Source organism: Ceratosolen solmsi, unplaced genomic scaffold, assembly GCF_000503995.2.
Source record: "Ceratosolen solmsi marchali unplaced genomic scaffold, CerSol_1.0 scaffold11, whole genome shotgun sequence".
In the NCBI taxonomy this organism is placed as follows: Eukaryota; Metazoa; Arthropoda; class Insecta; order Hymenoptera; family Agaonidae; genus Ceratosolen; species Ceratosolen solmsi.
The window spans coordinates 544,068-566,061 of NW_011948416.1; the positions used below are offsets into that span (position 1 = coordinate 544,068).

The 21,994-nt window shown below is 27.7% G+C and overlaps 4 protein-coding genes across 10 annotated transcripts in view; 1 reads left to right on the forward strand and 3 right to left on the reverse strand.

Moving 5' to 3' along the window:
• The window catches only part of nuf (rab11 family-interacting protein nuf), a 27,247-nt gene extending 15,914 nt beyond the window's left edge, over positions 1-11,333 (reverse strand). The window contains exons 1-3 of one of the 2 annotated variants that reach the window (XM_011495629.1): positions 11,184-11,333; positions 10,178-10,301; positions 2,200-2,551 (exon numbers count right to left, since the gene is read on the reverse strand). In XM_011495629.1, coding sequence (XP_011493931.1) covers positions 2,200-2,321 — 122 coding nt within the window. In that variant the 5' untranslated portion in view covers positions 2,322-2,551; positions 10,178-10,301; positions 11,184-11,333. Of the gene's footprint in view, positions 1-2,199; positions 2,552-8,955; positions 9,034-10,177; positions 10,302-11,183 lie in introns of those variants that run through there. The other variant, XM_011495630.1, reaches the window with a different exon arrangement.
• Positions 9,019-18,641, forward strand: Prpk (TP53 regulating kinase). Of its 5 annotated transcripts, none has more exons than XM_011495624.1 (4): positions 9,019-9,095; positions 17,515-17,725; positions 17,792-18,058; positions 18,128-18,641. In XM_011495624.1, exons 2-4 carry the CDS (start codon positions 17,527-17,529, stop codon positions 18,373-18,375), a joined length of 714 nt encoding a protein of 237 aa, XP_011493926.1. In that variant the 5' UTR covers positions 9,019-9,095; positions 17,515-17,526; the 3' UTR covers positions 18,376-18,641. The 5 variants fall into 5 exon arrangements, with proteins under 5 accessions (XP_011493926.1, XP_011493927.1, XP_011493925.1 ...); XM_011495625.1 differs by lacking the exon at positions 9,019-9,095 and adding an exon at positions 13,723-13,746; XM_011495623.1 differs by lacking the exon at positions 9,019-9,095 and adding an exon at positions 14,249-14,270.
• LOC105359129 (uncharacterized) lies at positions 11,903-15,376 on the reverse strand. 2 transcript variants are annotated; one of them, XM_011495628.1, is made up of 5 exons: positions 15,318-15,376; positions 14,401-14,911; positions 13,416-13,734; positions 12,618-12,973; positions 11,903-12,140 (listed from the first exon to the last, which is right to left on the reverse strand). In XM_011495628.1, exons 2-5 carry the CDS (start codon positions 14,603-14,605, stop codon positions 12,079-12,081), a joined length of 942 nt encoding a protein of 313 aa, XP_011493930.1. In that variant the 5' UTR covers positions 14,606-14,911; positions 15,318-15,376; the 3' UTR covers positions 11,903-12,078. The 2 variants fall into 2 exon arrangements, with proteins under 2 accessions (XP_011493930.1, XP_011493929.1); XM_011495627.1 differs by lacking the exon at positions 15,318-15,376 and having other exon boundaries at positions 14,401-15,296.
• Positions 18,495-20,155, reverse strand: LOC105359127 (uncharacterized protein C20orf24 homolog). The gene is made up of 4 exons (XM_011495620.1): positions 19,840-20,155; positions 19,227-19,330; positions 19,026-19,155; positions 18,495-18,640 (listed from the first exon to the last, which is right to left on the reverse strand). Exons 1-4 carry the CDS (start codon positions 19,939-19,941, stop codon positions 18,599-18,601), a joined length of 378 nt encoding a protein of 125 aa, XP_011493922.1. The 5' UTR covers positions 19,942-20,155; the 3' UTR covers positions 18,495-18,598.
• Between the last annotated feature and the right edge of the window lie 1,839 nt (positions 20,156-21,994).

Sequence of the window (21,994 nt, forward strand, 5' to 3'; positions counted from 1 at the left end):
AAGAAAACTTTGCTTTAATATATAGAATAAATTATTAAAAGTCTCTAATCATATTTTAGTCATATGTACAGCATTATATATAAAAACAACAATCGTTCACATTACGTTGATAATTATCTTATAAAAACTTTTTTTTATAACATTTATAATTTGTGTATTCCGTGTTGTGCACGTAGCGTATATCCACGCGTATGTATGAATTCATACATGCGCATAGTCGTACTGAAGGTGAAAATGAAGAAAGATATACGCTAGTATAACGATTGCCAAGTCCTTATATACTGACACAGACTGGCATTTATTACATACATACCCCCCCCCCCCCCCGCCCCCCCCCAGCCGCATATAGTGCATTGCATTTATTTTTCTCATTTTATACCTTATTTGATAAGATTCATGTCGCGAATGTTTTATTTTTCCATGAATGTATATTCCAACTTTTACTCTTCCTTTTAATATTTGTAATTTCAATAGCTATTTAACTTTGATAAGGCAATGATTATTGAAATATATTTTAAAAAATAATACAAATAGTTAGTAGTGAACTGAGCAATAAATTTTTGCTGAAATACACAAGGCATAAATATATGACATATATATATATATATATATATGATATGATATTTATGATCATATGATATATGATATGATAGGTATAGTTTATCGAATTTATAGCATCATATAGTCATCATAGCAGTCATATGTATTACGAAAAGATAAAATACGAAAAATACAATTTTTATAAATTTCTTAAAAATAGAAATATAAAAACATTTGAATTAATTGTGAAATCATCTTTAAAAACTAATTAATTAATCTTTCTAAAATGAAAAACTTTCTTCATACATTTACTTTCATTTTTTTTATTTTGGATCAAAAACAAATTTCAACTTAACGCTAATGACTACATAAATGCATTTTCAACATAAATTAGCCAATTAAATTATCTATTAATATATACTAATTCAATTTGATAAAGTAATTTTAAGTTTGTTTTGGCAGTTCATTTTGTATTTAAGTAAAAGTAACGTGTTATTTTAAAGTATGATTATATTTTTATTTTAATTTAGTTATTTCACTGTAAAATTTGTGTTATCAGTCACTGTGATGTTTATTTATTTATTTCTTCTTTTTTTTATATTAAGAATAGTAGTACATAATGTATGAATTGAATTATTGTATGAATTACACGCGCATGAAAATAAAATTCAGTTTTTACGTGATAAATATAAATGTCAATTTTGTATTAAAAAGAAAAATATGCATTATTGTGAATTGACCATCCAATGTTAATTCTTTAGAAAAACTCTTCAAATTATCACAAAATGATTCTTTGCACTGAGTTCATAATAATATTCCACACGAATGTCAAGGTGCTCTCAAAAACTCTCACGGGGACAAGAGAAAATACACAAAAGACATGACGTGACATACATTTCTGACTAAAGGTTTGTATATATCTTTGTTGAAGATAATTATTTCCAACAATACGTACAATATACTTAGCTGTGAGAATGTTTTTATTATATTTATTACAAAATATAATGTGACCGATTATAATATAAAAAATTATTTCCCACGTAGAATATAAATTAAAAAGCAAGAAATCATAACAGCAATTAGCATAACGAAATTTTAATTTTTCATTGGTTGTCCAACCTCCCTTCTCCATTCCGGCGAGACATACGTTATTTTATAATTTGAAAAAAACTCTAAAATTCTAAAATCTAAAGCAAAAATTTACCATAGAAATTACTATTAATAGTCCATAATTGATAACATAGAAAACTGCAAGAATGATAAAGAAGAAAAAACTAGCACATAATATTTATGTAAGAGATCGGTGGAAATATGAAATTTTAATATCTGATAGAAGTTATTATGGAATGCTTGCAAGCCTTTCACTTAAAATTATATATATATATATATATATATATATATATGTGTGTGTGTGTGTGTGTGTGTGTATTGAAAGATATTTCGTTACATCTTGCATTGAATTAATAAATACCAAGTATTGCCTCTTTTATTGCGGATGTCTAATTTACAGTAAACTTCTCGCAAACGGCACATCCTTGTGCTTGTGTGCTTATAGTTCTATAGTTGCGAGCAATTTTTCGTTTTCGAGGAAACGTTAAGCACATCCTCACCTTATATACACGAATTCCGAATTTATTTCTTCTTTCGAGCTGTACATACCTTGGCCGTTGTCGTTCAAGTGCGGCGTCAAGGGACGACGGATCCCCGTTGTTGATGCTAGCGAAGCTACTCCTCTCCTGCAGACTCTCACTCCTGAGGCCCGGAGTTCGGGAGCTCACCATCGTCTAGGTATTTCCTTGGCCTTCTCCTTCTCCGCCTGCTTTACCACTACCGCCGCCTCCTCTTCCTTGTCTTCCTTCTGCCCCCGCAGCGGCGCTCCTTTTCTCGGCGCGCCGCCGTTGCTCCTCCGCCGCAGGTTGCCGGCAATCTGTTGGAGAGGAGGTCGAACGAGCGCCCGGTGACTCACGTCCAAGAAATGCTCGCAGCCTGCTGCCACTGCTGCTTCTCTTCTCTGCAAAATACCTGAGTTTCATCCTTTATGCTCGCGTGCCTGGATTTCCACAACTTGCTCGCTCGCTCACTCACTCCTAATTAAGCGTGGTTTCAAAAAATTACGACGCAACAATAATGATTCGATCTACATCGATACTGTCACCATCTATACATTGTGACTTTTTCCCAGCATACACTGATAGTCCATGAGATATGACGTTTTAACGATTGAGTACACGCGATGTAAGGAGTTTAAGAAAAATGATATATTCTGTTGGTCAAAGCTCGACGTTGGATGATTAGCGTTGCAAGCGATAACCGATTGTAAGTTCGCCGGACTGATTGCGTCTTCTAGGCTCTCCTCTTTCATTCCCTCGCTGCTTTTATTTCATTTTTGAAGCGTTCAATTCAATGTTATTGTTCTACGACGTTCCGTGGGGAAGATGATAATGCGTTGAGTCGATATGGCGCCCGTCAAGTGGATTCGCAATTACGTGTCGTGTTGCGATGAAACTTTTACTTTTAGTCCCGGCCGCGATATGCCTGTCTGGGCATTGTTCGACTACACGTCTCTTCACGGCTTCAGCAAAGCCATTTTTTTCTTTACATTTGCTTCGATCAAATTTAAACAATCCAATGTCATTTCATTATAATTACGGAATCCTGATTGTCAGTATAATGAGCCTTATGAATTCGACAATAATATTACTTATAATTAAATTTCACTGACAGTTTATTATAAAACACGTGGCGCTTAAGTATGATGACAATTAAAGCGATTTTTTTATTAATGAGCGATCGACCGATTATGTAACAATGTTAATGCGTTTACGTAGTAAGGTCAATACAAACGTTTAATTAAATGTGAGAAAATTAGTATCTAATCGTATTATAACATATCCGATAAAGCTCGTTTTATTTATAATTAATTGATTTTGATTGTTTCTTCGGACGCAAATATGGATTATTTAAATTAGGAAATGGTAATTTTCGTCTTCAGGCTGTGTAGGCATTCATCTTTTGTAATAATTGAAATTAAAATAATGTACATATCACGGCAAGAAACTTCATATATTTGCATATGAGTACAATGCTGTTGGCTGCGCTTGAACGTAAAAGTCGCGCGCGCGTGTGCGTAATGGCGAGTGGCATAAATATTCGACGCCCACTTTTCCTTAACCTACAAAATCTTTTTCACTCAAATCTGTCCTTTCGAAGTGCAACTGCTTTACTGATTTATTGTCAATATAAAAGCCATCGACATTTTACACGCATAATCACCGAGTGTAATGACTACGTTCGTTGCTAGTTTGACAAACGCACGAAGTATTTTAATTAAATTACAATACTGACAATTATGCTTTCGATGAAATAAGCGAGGTAGAAACTTCAGCAAATTGAATTAATCTATTGGCCAGTTGTAAAAACATTTTAATAAACGTCAAATTTCTATTAAGATTTGCTTTTAGTGCATATGAATCAATTTGATGAAACGTATTAACAGGCTGCGTGCAAGTGAAAAACAATTCTATAGGCAGCTCTTCACTTTGAGGTGTCGGATCACGAATACTTTTTTTTTATTCGCGATTAGACTGACTTTGATGCGCTTTCTTCGTTTCTCCTCGTATGTGCGTGTACGGTATACCACGCTCGCGCTCCAAAACGTTTTCAGAACGGTTTTCTACTTTTTCCTCTCATCTCACTCTCATCGAATTCTTTCACCGGCGCTTTCATTTTTTTTCCCGACTACCACATCTTAATTAACTAATCATAAAGACGGGAACGGCTTGTTAATTTAGACTATGCAAAGGCAATATTAAAATATTCTACAAATAGCTGGCATTTATTTCGCAACATATAATAGATTACATGTTCCTAACAATTGATGAGCAATTGTTGTAATGCGATATATGCCAGATTACATTATTAAACTGAATTCCAGCATTTCGTTGAGAATAACAATAAATTAGCATTTTCTATTAACTATAAATATTCAACTTAAAATTCAATGGTATCTACGTATGGTATGGTACACAATATACAATGTAATGTTTTAAACGAAACGTACATCGATATTATAAGTACAACTACCTGCAATGATATATATATATATATATATTACACAATATAAATAATATTGAATATTTGTACTAATGTCTATTGAAAATCTACTATTTTAATTTCATTGTTGTTATAATTGCAGTTTACCTTTATCTCGTAATTTTTAATAGAAATAAATTTCTTCAAATTATTTTGAAATTATAAACATAAAAAGCGTTACAATAAGAAATTTGAATTTCTGATATTCAATAATTATTTACTATTAGATTATGTACCTTACAGTCACTTATATTAAGAACTCATGTAATATAATTAAATAACTAGATAATAATAATTATGTATTAAAATAATTAAAAAAAAAGAATATTAATTGAAAACTGTAATATGACATTATAGAAAAGTATGTTTATAAAATTAACGTCATAAAAATTTGGACTTGAGTTGCAAGAAATTGGGTAAATATTAACGGATATTATTGTTATTAAAATCAATGTGACTCAGCAAATTTGTCTAAGAAACATTATAAATATTTTTATAAAACATTCATTATTTTAAAAACATTATATTAGCATATATTTTGCTTGGTGTATAAAATAAAGTTTTTTTTTGCTATGAAATGGTTGAAAACGTGTTTATTTATTCTTCTTTGTATGGACTTTCTTTCACTTTCTTTTTATTTTGATTTTTTCTTGTATAAATAAAACAACATTTCTAATGCACTATTATATTTATTATATGGCTTTCCATTAATATAATTTGTTTAAAACTATACAACTTAGAATAGTGAAAATAGAAAAATTAATTACGTGAGCATTTAATATTATTGAAAATGTATTTTGAGTAGTTATTAAAAAGTGGGCTTTCTTTTGAACTATTTCTTTAAATTATTCTGTAAGTTATATTAAAGTTTGAAAATGTATTAGGCACTATTGAAATTGTGTGCTTTAATGAATTTTAATGATTCCATTCTGAATATATATTAATTTGAAAAATTAAAAAAAATTGCTACCCTACTCATTAGCATTCGTATTCGATAAGTCACAAAATTATTTTCATGAATATATTTTATATTCTTTCATTCGTTTAAATATTATTTCATTACTGATTGTGAACCTCTAAAACTTAAATACATACAAGAAACTTGATATATATGAAAGCAACTTGCAAAACATGTATGTTATAATATAACCAATATATATGGATATGTTATTTAATTTTATATTTAAAAAAAAAAAACATTATATTGGATGAACATAACAAGACATAACAAGATGAGAAGAATTCTAAGAATTCAAAATTTATTTGATTGTCATATATTAGTATATAATTAAATTAATGAAATTATGTAATACTCTGTCAAACACCTGTTAATTTATGACTTTTATAATAAGCTTAGAAATTGATACTTTGTTTAAATTATTTTTAATTATTCATTATAGAATATCATAAAATTCATATATTTTTGGTTAATTCAACTTATCGATTTAAAAATAATTTTTTAATTGCCATATGCATGTATTATATACTTTAATTCATAATTTTTATTGGTTTAAATTTTTACAACTTTTATTATAATTTAAGTTTTATCAATGTAGAAAGTAAGGATTTTTTTAATACAATTTAATAATAGCAGCAAATAATACTTTTCATTAGATTTATTTATAATTTTGTAGTGACTTATCGATTTCGATATTAAGAAAGACTGAATAATTAAGAATACTGTCAATTGCTTTATAGATTAATACTTTCTTTTTTAAATAGTATGCTTCAAATAGAAATTTTACTATTTCAACAAAATAGGAAAATAATATTTTTGAAGATTGAAAACAAAAATCGAGACACCAATTTCAATTACTTGCTTAATGATTTATTATATAAAATTTTTGTCTTAACATTATAGGTGCAACGAATTTAATTATTCAATTGATATTATTAATTTTTAAATAATTTTTTAGTATATTATATTACAATCCAATATAAACAATGTCATTATCTTTGTAATAATTATATTTTAACATTAAATAAATATGACGTAGAGTTAAAATTTTCCTACTTAGTCGATTAAAAATAAATTTTTCAAAATCAGCATTATAAAGTTTCGTTATTAAGATAAATTATAAACTATGTAATAAATTGTCGTTTTTATATAATATATCATATAATTGAAATTTATTTTACAAATGGAAATGCAATAAAATATTTATTAATATCCTTTTTTACATTTAAATAAAGACTTACATAAGTAAATCATATAGTAAATTAATTAATACATCTTTAATTTAATATTAAACTATTTTTCTATTAATTATGGTAAGAAAATCATAAATCATTTACACAAGTAGTTACAAAATAACCGAATCAACATTAAAACATAACTGTTAGAAATGTGTGTATTTTAGGTTTGAAAGTACTACTACTTTGAAAGTAATCTTAGGATAAGTAGAAATATATCAATTTAGTTTAAAACAAAAAAAAAAATATTAAAAACTTTCTAAAACTTCTAGTAATATATATTTTGGACGAAGAGTTTCATCATACTGTATCTTATTTATACGTATAAAATATTTTTTCATCATTGAAAGGTTATAATTTTAAATTTAATAAAATTTAAGTTTGATAAAATAAAAATTTTATCAAAAACAAAATATAAAAAAAAAATATATATATATATAATTAATACTTTAATAATAGTAAAATTACAATTTATGTATAGTAAAGCATATTTCTTAAAAGTTCATAATTTTTGAAGTGCATCTGCAAAAGAGTGACACTTTGCCAATAAAATTATAGTTTATTTAATATAAAATATATTTTAATTTTTAATATTCATTTTTCAGTATGCGGAGATTTAATCTCATGCATGAAGTTTGTATGTTGGATTTTGACATGTGAAACGAACAAATCGATCGCAAAAAACTTTTATTCGCGGAATGATTGATAACAATAATTTTGTTGCTATATACGATTTACATCCATGTTCAGGATTACACAAAAAAAACATTGAAGCTAAAAGTACAATTACTTACATTTTCTCGTATTATACGTATAGTATTAAATTTTAAATTACTTGAAGCGAATAAAAAATTTGTTATCTAGCGCGTATGAAATAAACTGCTATTGTTGTCATTCAAGATTTTGTAGTCGAAGCTTCACAGCGAAAGGCCACTTAATAATAACTATTAATAAACGTATCGATTACCGCCAAATTGACTCGAATCGAAGCATTACTAAACTCAGGCCAACTTAAATTAAAAGCTACCATCTCCATTTGAGTAGTTGTGTCCAATCGAAACTGCCACCGCGATCATCCATGAAAAATCCTCACTGACAAAGGACAAAAGAGCAGAAACCAAGTTGTCACGGAAGCCCTTCTGTTTTTTCGTCTTGTCGTTACGATCGGGGTTGCGGTTACACTAGCCGAAAAGAACTTCAATGGCAAGCCAAGCGCAATGCGACGTTCGAAGGCTGCTATACTGTTTATCGTTTTTTCCCGCGCGTCGCCAAAAGTTGAAAGATAAAAATAAAGAAAAAAATACGGGATATACGGTCGTGTTGCGATAACGCCATACAAAACAAGTGCGAAGCGTATTTTCGGGATTGCACGTGCGCTACCGTGCGGATAAATTCTTTAATGACTTTTGCGAGAAAAGAGATAAAACGATATAACTTTGCTGATTGTACACTCCACGGCTTAAAGTGCCATTGTTTTGGTACTTATCGATACTCAGCGCTATTCATATTTAGAATAAAACGTACGTCATACTTGGGCAAAATATTAAGTTAAAGAATGAGAAGGATTCACGCTCACGAGGATGACTGTCAACTGATCCGCCGTAACGTTCGGAACGGGAATAAGAAAAAGAACACCATAAGGACACTGAGGGCTTCGAAAATACGCAATCCTTCTTTCCTGCTTTATGCATCAACATATGTCGAAAAAAGGCCTTTCTGTACGGACAAGCGTCTAATATGACACGCGAGCGAGCATGCAAGTCAAAGATTCAGAGTGAGTGAGTAAGTGAGAGAGAGAGAGAGAGAGAGAGAGAGAGAGAGAATCATTGTGAGCGAAGAGGTGCGGGGGGTGTAAGAAAGCGCGCACTGGTCCCGTCACTCCTCGTGTTTCAACTGCCTGCGACCCCGATTCGCGCGTACCTATCCGTGCACACTGGGACACTTGTTCTCGCGCGTAACTACCGATAAATAAACACACTGTGACTCCGGAAGTAATTTCGAGACTCTGTAGTAGCAATTGAAAAAGCTCTGCCTTGTGCGAGCTCATGGATTAAGGACTGCGGCGGGACGGTGAGGCGATGAGTGGCGTACGACAATGGAAGAAAGCAGGATGGATGAATTGTTACGCACCTGCGAAGAAGACCCAAAAGCGGCTGTACTGATGATGCCACTGATCACGCAAAATCGCACGATAGATAATACACACACTCGGGTGAAACACCGACCGAGGACTGAAACTAGAGTCGCTCTCGGTGTGATCGCCTGCTCCGGTAAGTACGCTCCCACCGATTCTCTTTCTCTTTCTCTCTCTTTGTCAAGTTCCCAGGTAGACGAGAGCCAGTCTCGTGATGGTATCGACGCATGCGCCAAGAGCGCGGGCTTGACCGTTCTTTAATGTGCGCGGCGACGTCGCTCTTCCAGTCTGGCAGCGATTGTTAGCGGTGCTCACGATGCCATAGTTAGGACGTTATATTATTCACGTGAAGGTATCCTTTCTCTCTCTCTTCCTCTTTTTCTATTCTTTCCTCTCATTTGCTTCCCATTCGCCTTCGCTGGCGCGGAATTTTAGGCGCCCTTGATTGCATCGGACGTTTATGGCATTATGCAAAGGAATTTCAAACCGCTTTTAATAGAAACTTCATCTTATAAAATGCTCGATATTTAGAGCAGGGTTAAATGAGCCTACAGCCTTATTCTTCTTTATTTTTCTTAAGTATATGTATATATATATATATATATATATATATATATTTATACATATAACAAAATGTTTTTTTCTATGTTATTTTTATGCATAAAAAAAAGTAATAACAATCCTTTATTTTATCTCAATTTTTAATTATGCATTATATGACTATAAAGTGGCTTATTTATATATTTGTTATTGGCACCAAATGAATCTTATCTTACAATTACGAGTTTTTTTATATTTTTTAATCTTTTTTTTCAATTAAGTTGGACCAATATGTCTTATAGTATTATTTAACAAATTTGAAAGTTAATAAACTGTTTAAATATTAACTCTTGATGCTTTTGCCTTTTTAAAACAATGTGCCTTTTTGTTAAGAAGCACATATATATATATATATATATATATATAATATATATATATATATACATATTGCAACAATTTTATTTAAGAAAAATCGCATTTATGTTTGTATTGGTTTTTTCATTAATTCTTTTTCTCCCTCTAAACGGCTATATCCTTTAATGTGACTATAAAAAAGTCTGCATACAAAGCGAGAGTAAGTCCTTATTGACAATAGATGTAAATGTGCGACTCTGTCTCTGAATTCCGAAGACGAATATTAAATAAATGTAATATGCATATATGTACTGTTTCGTATACCAGCATAGATGTGTCGCTGGCTGCTGCTTATCTCTCGTGGTTCGGTAGTAACAGCGTCAGGTACGAAAGGCATCAGTGGCTCTCAATGTAACAAGAACAGCCACCTTCCTGTCCGTTGATTGAACTTAAACAATTTTATGACGATTTAGTATTTTTTTTGTCACGTATTTCGGCAGCATCTCCACAAAATGTGCATACGCGTGTACACTAGCAACGCATTCGAGTTTTAAATAAGGACTTTTTTTTATTTATTCGATTGCAGCTTTATAGCACATTATTAAATTAAGTTTAGTTAAGTAAAAATTTTAAATTAAATTTTGAAGCAAATGCAAAAAAGCAGATCAAAACATCGTATTTTAAGATGATTTATTGCTTGTTTTAGTGTTATTGCTATTAAATATAAATATAAAATGATATTTTTCAGTGTAAAAAAACGAATAACTTCGATTCAATGCGTTGTTTTAATAATAAAACTTGTTAATATTTTCAGTAACACAGAAATTTAAACATAATTATAACTAGAATGACTATTGATATACTAAATAATATTCTTTTTTGTATATTTCAATTTATTTGTTTAAGTTTTGATTTGCTCACAAATCTGTTTATTAATTTAGTAGAAAGTAATTTGAAATGAATATTCAGTAATATTAAAGTTGAAATTAATAATCTATTTATATATAGAAATACATTTAAATAACAAACATTAGCTTAGTATTTTTTTTCTCAGTAAATATTTATTTAACTATCAAAATGCCCAGAATTTATTTTTATATTTAACATATTTTTTAACTATAAGTTTTTAAAAGTAATGAAATATTCATGCAAATAATATAAAAATATTTTCTATACAATTCTATGAAGCAGCTAAATAGTTTCATCACTAATGGAACATAAAATTTATTTAATCTAAAAGAATTTGTAACAATAATAAAATGAGAATTTTTATTTTAAAATAGTTATTTTAAGCACTAAATAATTTATAAATATGTATGTTTTAACTTACTATTTGTGATATATGAGGATTGCACTGCTATTTGTACATTTATTGACATCAAATTTGGAGTTTGCATTAATTGTTGCTTTGAAATATATAGCACAATTTCATAATCTCTTGAAATGTATGATCCTTTATTATTTCATTAAATTTTTTGTTTGAAGTCTTCTTGTAAATTTATTAAGTTTCAAATTACTATCTTGATTATGTTAACTTTGATGTCTTCAATATCTTCATGTAATATTTTCTAAGATTCTTATTATCTAATAGTTATATCAGTATTTTCAATAGTTTTCTTTAAAACAATGTCAATATAATTTTCATTTAAACTTTGGTTTTAAAATTTTACTAACAAGAATTCACATAGCTTATTATATTCTAAAGAGTCTGCACCTACTGTATTAATATAAACTTTATCACTTTTAAAATGATAATTCTTCAATATCAATCATTAGTTGATTCATCTAATTCACAAGTAGATATTTGAATCAAATCCAATTATTTATACCTGGACCCTGGTACTTTGTTATTTAAAGGAAATAAGATTTTCATATTACATATTTTCATCTCAATTATGTAAATTACATTTCTATTATCTTGTTTGCTTAGTACACATACGTAGTTTATATGTAGTTTACAGAAATTTTCAAAGTCAAGGTTAATTTTTTAATTAGAATTTTAATTAGAATACTTGAATTTTAACTATTAATGTTTGTTTTTAAAGGTTACAAAACCAAAATTAAATAGAAAATATTGCACGCAGACGATCGGTAAAAAGATAACAGAGGAGCATCTATAATGAAAAGCAAAGTCACAGAACACTTTATTCTTCATCCTCAGTCTTTCGTTTCTTTATTAAGAACCTCAAAGAGGTTTGACATTCTCTTCTTCGGCTGGTCCGAACTCAAGAAGTTGTTGGATTTTCTTTTGACGACATGGAATTCTTTTGATAAACTTCTTCATATACTATAAACATGATTTATAAGCGTATTAACATTAAATTTTATTTTGAAATACAATAAAATGTGAAAAATGTCTAATAAATTTAAAATTTGCAACAAGTATTTATTTATTTATCTAAAAATAATTTAAATCATTAAATTAAAAAATTTCATTTCAATCATTAAATTATAAAATTAAGTATTTAAAAGATTTATATATTCTTTTATGACTTAAGCAATTAATTTTTTTTTAATAAAAAGAAACTGTATTATTAGTTTTTACTATTTTTATTTTTTAACAAATAAATGAAAAAATTAGGGATTAGTCATTTCTTTTTTTAAAATGAATTTTAATTTTTTAAAATATTTTTTTTGACATGGTTTTGATAGTTCAAGATTCATATTAAATTGTAGATTAATTTTCAATATATATATAGATCCTAGTTGAAAATTAGATAAATTAATTAAAAAATAATAAATAATTCAATCGGAAACGAAATACCTAGTTCTTGAATTTTCATTCTAAGAAACATCCTTCTTTCTGCTGATAATTGTTTCATATGAGGTAAAAGACTTAACAGAAAATAATAGTTATCATCAAGGCGATGACCATCGTGTGGATCCATTGCCATACCAACACTGGAATCACTATCACCTGTACCATTGATTCCTGGTAGGCAATCTCTTCCACTGCTACTAGTAGTTAATAGTACTTGCTCTGGAGAGAGTGTTTGTAACATAGTCTCACTATCACTAAGTCTATTTATAGGTGAAACAATATGATATTCCAAATCATCAAATCTCTCTTCTGGCTCTACTTTAACTTCTGTTCCTTGTCGAGTAACATTTTCATTTGATCTATAATTAAAAAATTATTTGTGTTTACGTCTTTGTAAAATATAAAATATTGTACATAATATATTTAATAGTAAATGGATGTTTATGACTAATGTAAAGAAATTTAAAAAAATTAAAACTATATATAATTTTTTGTATTTAAAATCATTTTATATTTATAAGAAAATTTCTTTTTGAACAATGAACACACACACACACACACACACAGAGAGAAAGAGAGAGAGAAAACAAGTATAAATAAATGTTATGTAAATATAAACTAAAATAAATTTTATATTGAATTCACTCCATTTAAATAGTTCAATAATAATTTATTACATTTAAATATATATTAAAAAGCTATAATTAAAAATTGAATTTAAACTAATTTCTTGGAATTTTATGATTAACGAATTAATACCAAAAAATAAACAATTGTATTCTTTATAATTTGGAAACTAACCTGGCAATGGAGGAACGCAATAGGTGATCAGTTAATGAATCATCATGGTCTCCCTGAAGATTATCATCACCATTTATACCATTCATATGATGTTCTTGCGAACCATCGCAATCATCTTCACTACGATTCATGGAACGGGTGTTGAGCTCCCAAATAGGAGGTCTAGGCAACATTTGCTCTTTGAGAAATTGGAGACTTTCAAAATGAATCCATAGTGGTCTATTTCTTCGATATTTGCTTTTGCAATAAACTTGTTCCTTCTTCAATTCAGCACGAAATGTATCTCTCAACCCTTTCCATTTAGCTTTCAACACTGGTTCTGAGTAAATAGGTAAAATTTTATTTTTCAATTATTAATTGAAAAATACGAATAATTTTGATTATATAATATTTATTATTATTACTTATCTTTATTTTACTTATATTATATTTGTTTCACAATTTAATATAGAAATTCTACCTTTATTTGTATTATTTACATGTTAAATAATCCTAATTTTATGAGTAATAATATTTAAACATACAACATAATGGTTTTATGATATACAAAATATAAGTAAAATATTAATAAAAAAAATAAAAAGAAAAAAAATTTTGAAAGTATAAATCAGCTCTCCCTTTATCTGAACCATCAAGTTTAATATTTGAGAGGTTAGGTTCATAGTTTACAACTGTACAGTGTGGTGGTACGTATTGAAATTGTGAAATTTATTTAAGAGATTAAATATTTTAGATGTTTAATATAACATTTAATAATTACGCAAAGTTAGTTCAAATCTTGCATTTAAATAAGCCCAGTAAGCCGAAGTGAATTAAGTTTCGTATAATCTATGTATAATATAGGGACGTACATAGGTAACATAAGTTAACTTAAACAGACAAATTCTTTTGGTCATGTTTTTGTCATAAACATGTACAAGAAGCAAAATAACTATTTTCTACATATATTTGAAAAACATTTAAAAATATTATGACTAATACTAACTCGGTAGCTTAAATATCCCAGCTATTTCCATCCAAACACGATTAGTCATCTCCCGGTTGTGATAAGATATGTGCCGTTGATTCCAGAGCGCGGGCCTCTTGTAGACTTCGGCTATCAGTCGATTAGCGTCCATCTTCATCTCGTCCCTCATGTTCCTCCTCATGCGCCTTGCGACCTTCCTGTTATTTCCGCTCGCGTGGAGCATAAAAAATTAGCCGACGAAGCCGCTTGTGCTTCGTTCACGTTTAAACTTAAATTAACTCTGCGTACTTGTACGTAGCCACTAACAGGTGTTTTTATTCATCCTTTCATCCAATTATGTTGTTCGCGTGTCGTCGTCACTTTACTTTTATAATTCGCTTACGCGATTCCTCAAAACTTCTCAAAAAATAAAATCTTCGCGTATCGTATCTAATCGTTTGTATCTAAATCGAGTGTTTCTCTTACCTTCCTTGCTACGTTACATTTCAATTGACAAGGCCAGTGTTGTCTAGCCCGGCTCAATCACTCGCTACAAGAAAGAAAAAAAAAGAATAAATAAATAAACTTGCTGCAGTCCGATCACTTTTTACGTTTCGACGACAAAATTATTCTCCTCCTACGCAGCCCTTGCGCCTTTCTCTTCTCTTCAATTTTAACGTATATTACTCGTGCGATATACTTATAACCTCTTTTGATTTCTACCCCCAATGACAACACAATCCGACAAAATTTATACTTGCATTAACGAGTGTAGGCAAATGTTTTTGCGACCCACGAAATACGTACGTCCGCGTATACGCATTGCGCGCGAGAGTATCGAAAGAGAAAGCGATTAGCGCAGGATTCTTAGTGATCTTTCCCGCTCGAGCTGAGAGAGAGAGAGAGAGAGAGAGAGAGAGAGAGAGATAGGTAACAAGGAGGATACGCTATCATACCTCTTTCCTTTACTCTTGTGTTCCCAGAACACAGCATCAGCAGCAGCAACAATGTGCACGTATGCCGTCCGATCGATTCGCGCGCACTCAATGCGCATGCATATGGGTATACGTAGGTGTGCGTGAGTGTAGCGCATGGGGCTAATCGGCGTCGTAGCACGCGACAGATATATTATACGTTTGCCGTGTGTCCTGGATTGTAAATGCAATATGGGATCAGAGCGTATTAATATCTCATTTATTCATCTTTTTTTTTTGTCACGTATAAGCATATAACGATGACATTCAGTACCATTTCAAGCTCTGTACAATTGAATCGATGCATTTGTAATGATGGGTAATTTTATGTAGTATGCTAGCTCTCTCTCTAATCGAATAACTATTAACAATTTGTACAGCGTTATGATCTAATACTAATTTCGCTAGTTAAAATATTATATATAGTAAAATACGAAACGTAGTGAGTGAATATGAAAGCTTTTAGTTTTTAAATGCAATATCGAAATATTAAGTGTTGTATTTGTTATATATATATATATATATATATATATAGTTGAATATGTATATTTGTTAATTAATTCCTTATTAAACGCACGTAAAACTGAATATTAAATTTTATATAAATTTGAGAGGTGCATAGTTGTAATTACGTAGTTGTAAATTGAATTGAAAGGATTATTTTAACAAGCGCAGTATCATACAACTGAAAGAGCATATATATAATATATAACTATATTATGGATTTTGCTTTTTATGATTCCATTGAAATAAATTGTATAAGGAATTTAATAGTTTTTCTATCTGGTTTCTTAAAATTTAATAGAATTTTTAAGTTTTTCAACCTTAAACATCTTTATTTTTCAATTTAGCATTTAAATTTTAAGATAAGTAAGCAATGTGCAAGAAATATGCCGACTAATTAATTATGTCAGAATAATTAATATTTGAAGATTTTTTAATTAAATATATAATAATTCAACAGAACATTAATTATTTCAAAAATTGAATATTACAATTTCGTAATGTTTTGTGTGATGACGGAGGCCATATTGCGTATGCATGTACTATTAGCACTGTATAAAACATCAAAAATAGTAATTGAAATATAGTGACACGTAAAAAACTTTTCTTTTATTATGACACTAAATCAAAGCGAATATTAATATTTTAAATAATAAAATATAATACAGTGACGTTCACTTCATTTATTTAGATACATAGACACATATTATGCAATTTATACTCTATTTTAATTTTATTATGTACAACGATATTTAAATAATTATATATTTTTATCATACGTTATCATACTCCACTAAATACATTTACATGCCTTATGCATAAAAAATAATAGACCGTTATTTTTCATATTATAATTCATATGCTTGAATTTATGTATCGAATATATTAATATTTAATATAACATTCGAAATTCCATTTTCGCCAATATAGTATGTAATTAAGTAATTATTTTAGTATGAACGGATTATTAATTATATATAAAAGCAAAACAAAACAAAAAAATAACAATTTATCATGATATGTAAAATTATGTTGTTATAAGAATCAAAATAATGCTATTTAAAAATGAATATCCGCTATTCACATTAAAGCAAAAATACAATTATATTTCATTTCAAAATATAAATAAATTTTCTACTTCACAGAAAATCTGTTTAAAAAAAATAATCTTTTATAATTTCAAACAATTCGTTGTAATTTCAAACTATACGATAACTCAATTAAAAATGCCTTATTGTGAAAATTAAAAATGCAAATTGTACTTTAATTAATATTAAAAATTATATTTCTATATTAGCATTAGAAATAAAAATAACATATATATATATCTGAAAATTTAAATTAAAGAGTATAAAATTACATATTTTTTTCAACTCTGAAGTGAGATATTTAAATAACCATATAAAATAAAACATGTTTTGCAATAATCATTTTGTGCTGTAAAAGTGGTAAGAATTTAATGAAAAATAGAAAATAAATATCCAGTTTACAATTGTTATTTATATTAGTTAGGTAAAAGGTGACATTTAAAAAGTTTTAAAATGAAGTAATCTATAATTATTTTGAATTATTAATAACAAGAGGTTTATTCAAATATTTATGAATGTACATGAGATGTAGAATAATTTATATATTAAAGCAATTCATTTAATAATCAATTACATTTTATTTTAAGAAAAATCCAGTTATGGTGTACAAAATACCAGATTTTGAATTAATTTCTCAAGGAGCAGAGGCTCGGCTTTATAAAGGAGTATATTTGGGAAAACTAACTGTAATAAAGGAGAGATTTGAGAAAAAATATAGACATATAGAATTAGATTTACGATTAACTAAAGAAAGAATTCGAGCTGAAGTTAGAGCCATTGTTCGAGCAAAATTAGCAGGTATATAATTTGTCCCATATTTTAAATTCCATTTTTTTTAATAAAAAAATTAATCATATTTTCTAGGCGTTAGTACTCCAGCTATTTACTTAGTCGATTTCAGACGTCGGAGCATTTTTATGCAGTACATTGAAAATGCCATAATGCTTAAAACCTTTATTGAACAATATGTTTATAAAAATAACAGTGCAAAGAATTTAATAGAAAAAATTATGGGTAAACTTGGTCAAATTATAGTCAATCTTCATTTAGCAAATATTGTCCATGGAGATTTAACTACATCAAATATTCTCATAAAAAATGTATCAGAAGTCATTAGTGCTGAGATTAATCGTGAGATAAATATTTCTGTATAAACATAAATTAATTAATTTAACTCTATAAGATTATTTATTTATTCAGTTTCAGATAAGCTAGTATTGATTGATTTTGGTTTAGCTAGAGTTGAATCAACAGCAGAAGATGCAGCTGTAGATTTATTTGTTTTAGAAAGATCATTAATGAGTGCACATGCAGAACTACCGGAGCTATTTGAAATAATATATACAAATTATAAGAAATTCTTTTCAAATAAATCTAGGTTAAAGGAAATAATAATTAAATATAAGGATGTAAAAGCTCGTGGTCGTAAACGTACTATGATTGGATAAATAAATAAAACATAATATTTTTTTAAATGTTAAATATTATATACATTTATAGGTGTAGAGAATAAATGTATTTTTTATATACATAAAAATGTCATCAACGGGATACATTAAACTTGTTTTCATAAATATTTTTTGCAAAGGAATGTCCCACGATATTCAATACACACACAATTCATTTCCTCCTTTTATACACTTTTACAGCTGTTTAATGCGGAAGTACTTATTAATCATAATGTAAGCCAGAGTATATAATAATCCATGTTACCTGTAATCAATGTTAATTATATATTTTTTATTAGTTATATATATATTATTAAAATACATAAAAATTTTATCTACACTTCATATTTGTAGCAAGTAAACTTACATATTTTTTAATAAATTCACATAAATATGTGTATTCCAAGTTAATTATAAAATATCAATTTTAATAATATTAATAATAATAATGTAATATTAAAAAAATTAAATTAAATGTGAAATTTGTTATTGTACACTTAATATGCAATTAAATAAATCAAATACTTGTTATATATTATATATAAAATTCCAGTTATTTAGATATAAAAAAAAAACAGTAACAAAAAGTTTAGAAAAATGATAATCTCAATCTGTAAAATAAATTGATTAATTTAACATTAGATATGCACCAAAAATCCAGCAAACGAAGTCATAAATCCTTCTTTAGTCAGTTCCCATGCACCTCCAAATTCTTCTTCATCTACTTGTTGAAAACTACTAAAGTATAAATATAAACTACCAGCATTTACTAAAACAAACCTAAAAAGTCATTCAATAAAAATATTATTTTAAACAATTTATTTTGTATGTAAATCAATTAAATTACTTACAATAATAGTCCAAGAAAACCTTTTAGAGGTATTAGGCCCCATGCAATTCCAACAATTATTCCAATTACTTGCCTAGCCCAATAAATTACATCAAGAAATTCTTCCTATTTTAAAAAATAAAATAAAAATTACATATATTAACAAATAAATTTTAACAGAAAATACTAATAAAAATAAATATTTATAAAAATGTTTGTCAGTATTTTTGTTATTTTTCTAATTTATTTAAATATATTTTCTCTATGTTTTAATAGTTAAAAGGTAGAAAATAAATGTACAAAATGTATTTAAACAACTGTAATTTGAAACATAGATATATTTTTTATTGATTTAGAAACGTTAGGTCAATTTTCATAGTCTGTTTTCGAAAATAAAATAAAACAAAAATTGTGAAACGAATGTTTTGCATATTTCCGTATTCATTATCAGCTGACTAAAAAATTGAATATTTATATTATTATGTATAAAATTCTTCTTAGATTGTAATGTTTCATTATAAATATATTTTAAATATTAAAAAGAAACAATTCTGTAGTGTAAAATTTCTAAAAACATGAGTGTAAAATTATTTTTTTGGCAATGTATCAGCAAGTGACTATAAGGTTATGTTTACCTTATCTGTCCACTCGGAATTTGCTGTGATCGCCCGTATCCAAATGCTCGGTTCGCTCTTGTTGCCATTTCCTAGCCTATCTGTGCCTTTCACGCGTGACATCTTCTTTTTCTTTTCTTTTTTCTTTCACCGATCTTTTATTCAATAATTCCTCGCGGAATATATCACTTGCTACCTGATAATTATTGTAATCATCGTTGTACAAATTCGATATTTATTTCACGCGACCCTCTCTCCAGCCACACCACTACGGAAACTAATTGGTGTATCTCTTGTTGTGCCACCGTCCCCAATCTCTATGCGCAAAAATTTTTACAGTTAGAGGTACACGTATATCTTATTTTTTATTATCATGTGATATGCTTTATTAAATTAAATCACTATTAAGCGCGAAAATTTAAACTCCGTAACACCTTCATGAATATGAATATTAAAAAGTGTTTTCAAGTGTATGACTACTACATTGAACTAATATACTGATTTGATGGCAAAAATATATAATATTAGTCTAATAATAGTAACGTTTTAAAATGGACAGCTAGGATGATTCGAAATGCATTCAATCAATTTTTAAAAAAATTATAATTTAATTCAAATCAATAAATATTAATTAACTATGTATAAAATTTTAGTAATGTCGAATAGCAGCGATATTTTGTATTAATTGTTATACTGAATAATACATACCATTAATATATACCATTAATTCAAATAAGAAATATTGTTTTGTGAAATTACTTGGAATTATATACTAAATATGATTATTTATACTATTTTAAAGTCAATATCATAGCAATATTTATTTTAATTTGTGTGTAAATTTTTATTATATAATACTTATATATTTTTTATGGTATTATAAATTAATTTTACTGTAATTATGGACTTATTTAATGTATTGAATAAAACTTAATAAAGTATTTAATTTTGTACTTTCTATTTAGTTAAGTATTATTCATCGTATAATACAAAATTCAACGCGTAAATTCAGAATTTAATTTCTTTATAAAGAATTATAATACTATACGTTGGAGTGTAAAATATTAAATAATTAAAGAACGAGGATTAAAACATATGTACGGTTATGAATATAAATGAATTAATTTATGTAATGTTTGCATTAAATCGATCCCATATTTTTATTGTTTGTTAAAGAGACATGTGCATAAATACGCATAAATGTCAGTACTAAATACAATTCATATTGTATTTAGTTGCCAAATATATTTCGCAAATTCTGAACAATGTAAATTTTTAATAATAGCAGTATTAATAATAATAATAATAATAATAATAATAATAATAATAACAACAACAAAATTAATATTATCAGTTCCATATAATTACTAATAATGACAAGACAATGATTATTAAATTGATGACAGTGGCTCATGGCAAAATATACATATATTGTGGAAAAGAAAATAACACCATGGTGCATGTACGTGGGTCGTTCCATATCCATTCATAAAATGCGCTTATCGTAAGTTTTAGTCCCATGAGCGCTCAGCCAACTATATAAATTAAAATTATATACACTCACACATACTTTGACGCACGCATACATTTTTAAGTATTATTATTTCGTAAACAAGTTAATATTTTTACTCATAATTAAAAAAATTTGTTTTCAAAACCACAGGGAAAATTTTTTTAATTATACAGGTATACATTTACGTAAACATTATCGATACCCGCAAATGCTGCTAAAGATAATTGCTTTATATATACATTTACTATAAAATTAATATATCTAATTCTAATTAAAAATTTATTAAAACAAGTTTCAAACATCTTGAATATCTTAATCACAAATTTAAGTTTATTTATTTTTTAACTAGGATTTATTTTCAATACAGGCGCGTGTTTCAATCTTAGCTAATTTTTTTTTACTTCATTTTGGCACACGCAGTTTTGAGATTCGATTATTTATTTATTCATTAAATTATTTATTTAAGAATCGAATTTTACTGGCCTAATAGTTACCAGTAAATTCAGTTCTACGTGCTTGTAATTTTCAATATTTCAATTTAAATAATTTAAATAATTTTATAATTATTATTTGGTATGTTAATTTTATATTTAATATAATTTTTATATTAACCGATGAACTCTCTTAAAGTTACTTACGATTTTTAGATAAATATATTTAAAA

Coding starts and splice junctions, on each gene's coding strand:
- LOC105359127 (XM_011495620.1), bottom strand. CDS start 19,941: ATGTCACGCGTGAAAGGCACAGATAGGCTAGGAAATGGCAACAAGAGC. Junction 19,331..19,839: donor ATTCCGAGTGGACAGATAAG/GTAAACATAACC, acceptor TTTTTAAAATAG/GAAGAATTTCTTGATGTAAT. Junction 18,641..19,025: donor CTTCGTTTGCTGGATTTTTG/GTGCATATCTAA, acceptor CATTGATTACAG/GTAACATGGATTATTATATA.
- LOC105359129 (XM_011495628.1), bottom strand. CDS start 14,605: ATGCTCCACGCGAGCGGAAATAACAGGAAGGTCGCAAGGCGCATGAGG. Junction 13,735..14,400: donor TGGGATATTTAAGCTACCGA/GTTAGTATTAGT, acceptor CTATTTACTCAG/AACCAGTGTTGAAAGCTAAA. Junction 12,974..13,415: donor TTGCGTTCCTCCATTGCCAG/GTTAGTTTCCAA, acceptor TTTTAATTATAG/ATCAAATGAAAATGTTACTC.
- Prpk (XM_011495624.1), top strand. CDS start 17,527: ATGGTGTACAAAATACCAGATTTTGAATTAATTTCTCAAGGAGCAGAG. Junction 17,726..17,791: donor TGTTCGAGCAAAATTAGCAG/GTATATAATTTG, acceptor CATATTTTCTAG/GCGTTAGTACTCCAGCTATT. Junction 18,059..18,127: donor CATTAGTGCTGAGATTAATC/GTGAGATAAATA, acceptor TTATTTATTCAG/TTTCAGATAAGCTAGTATTG.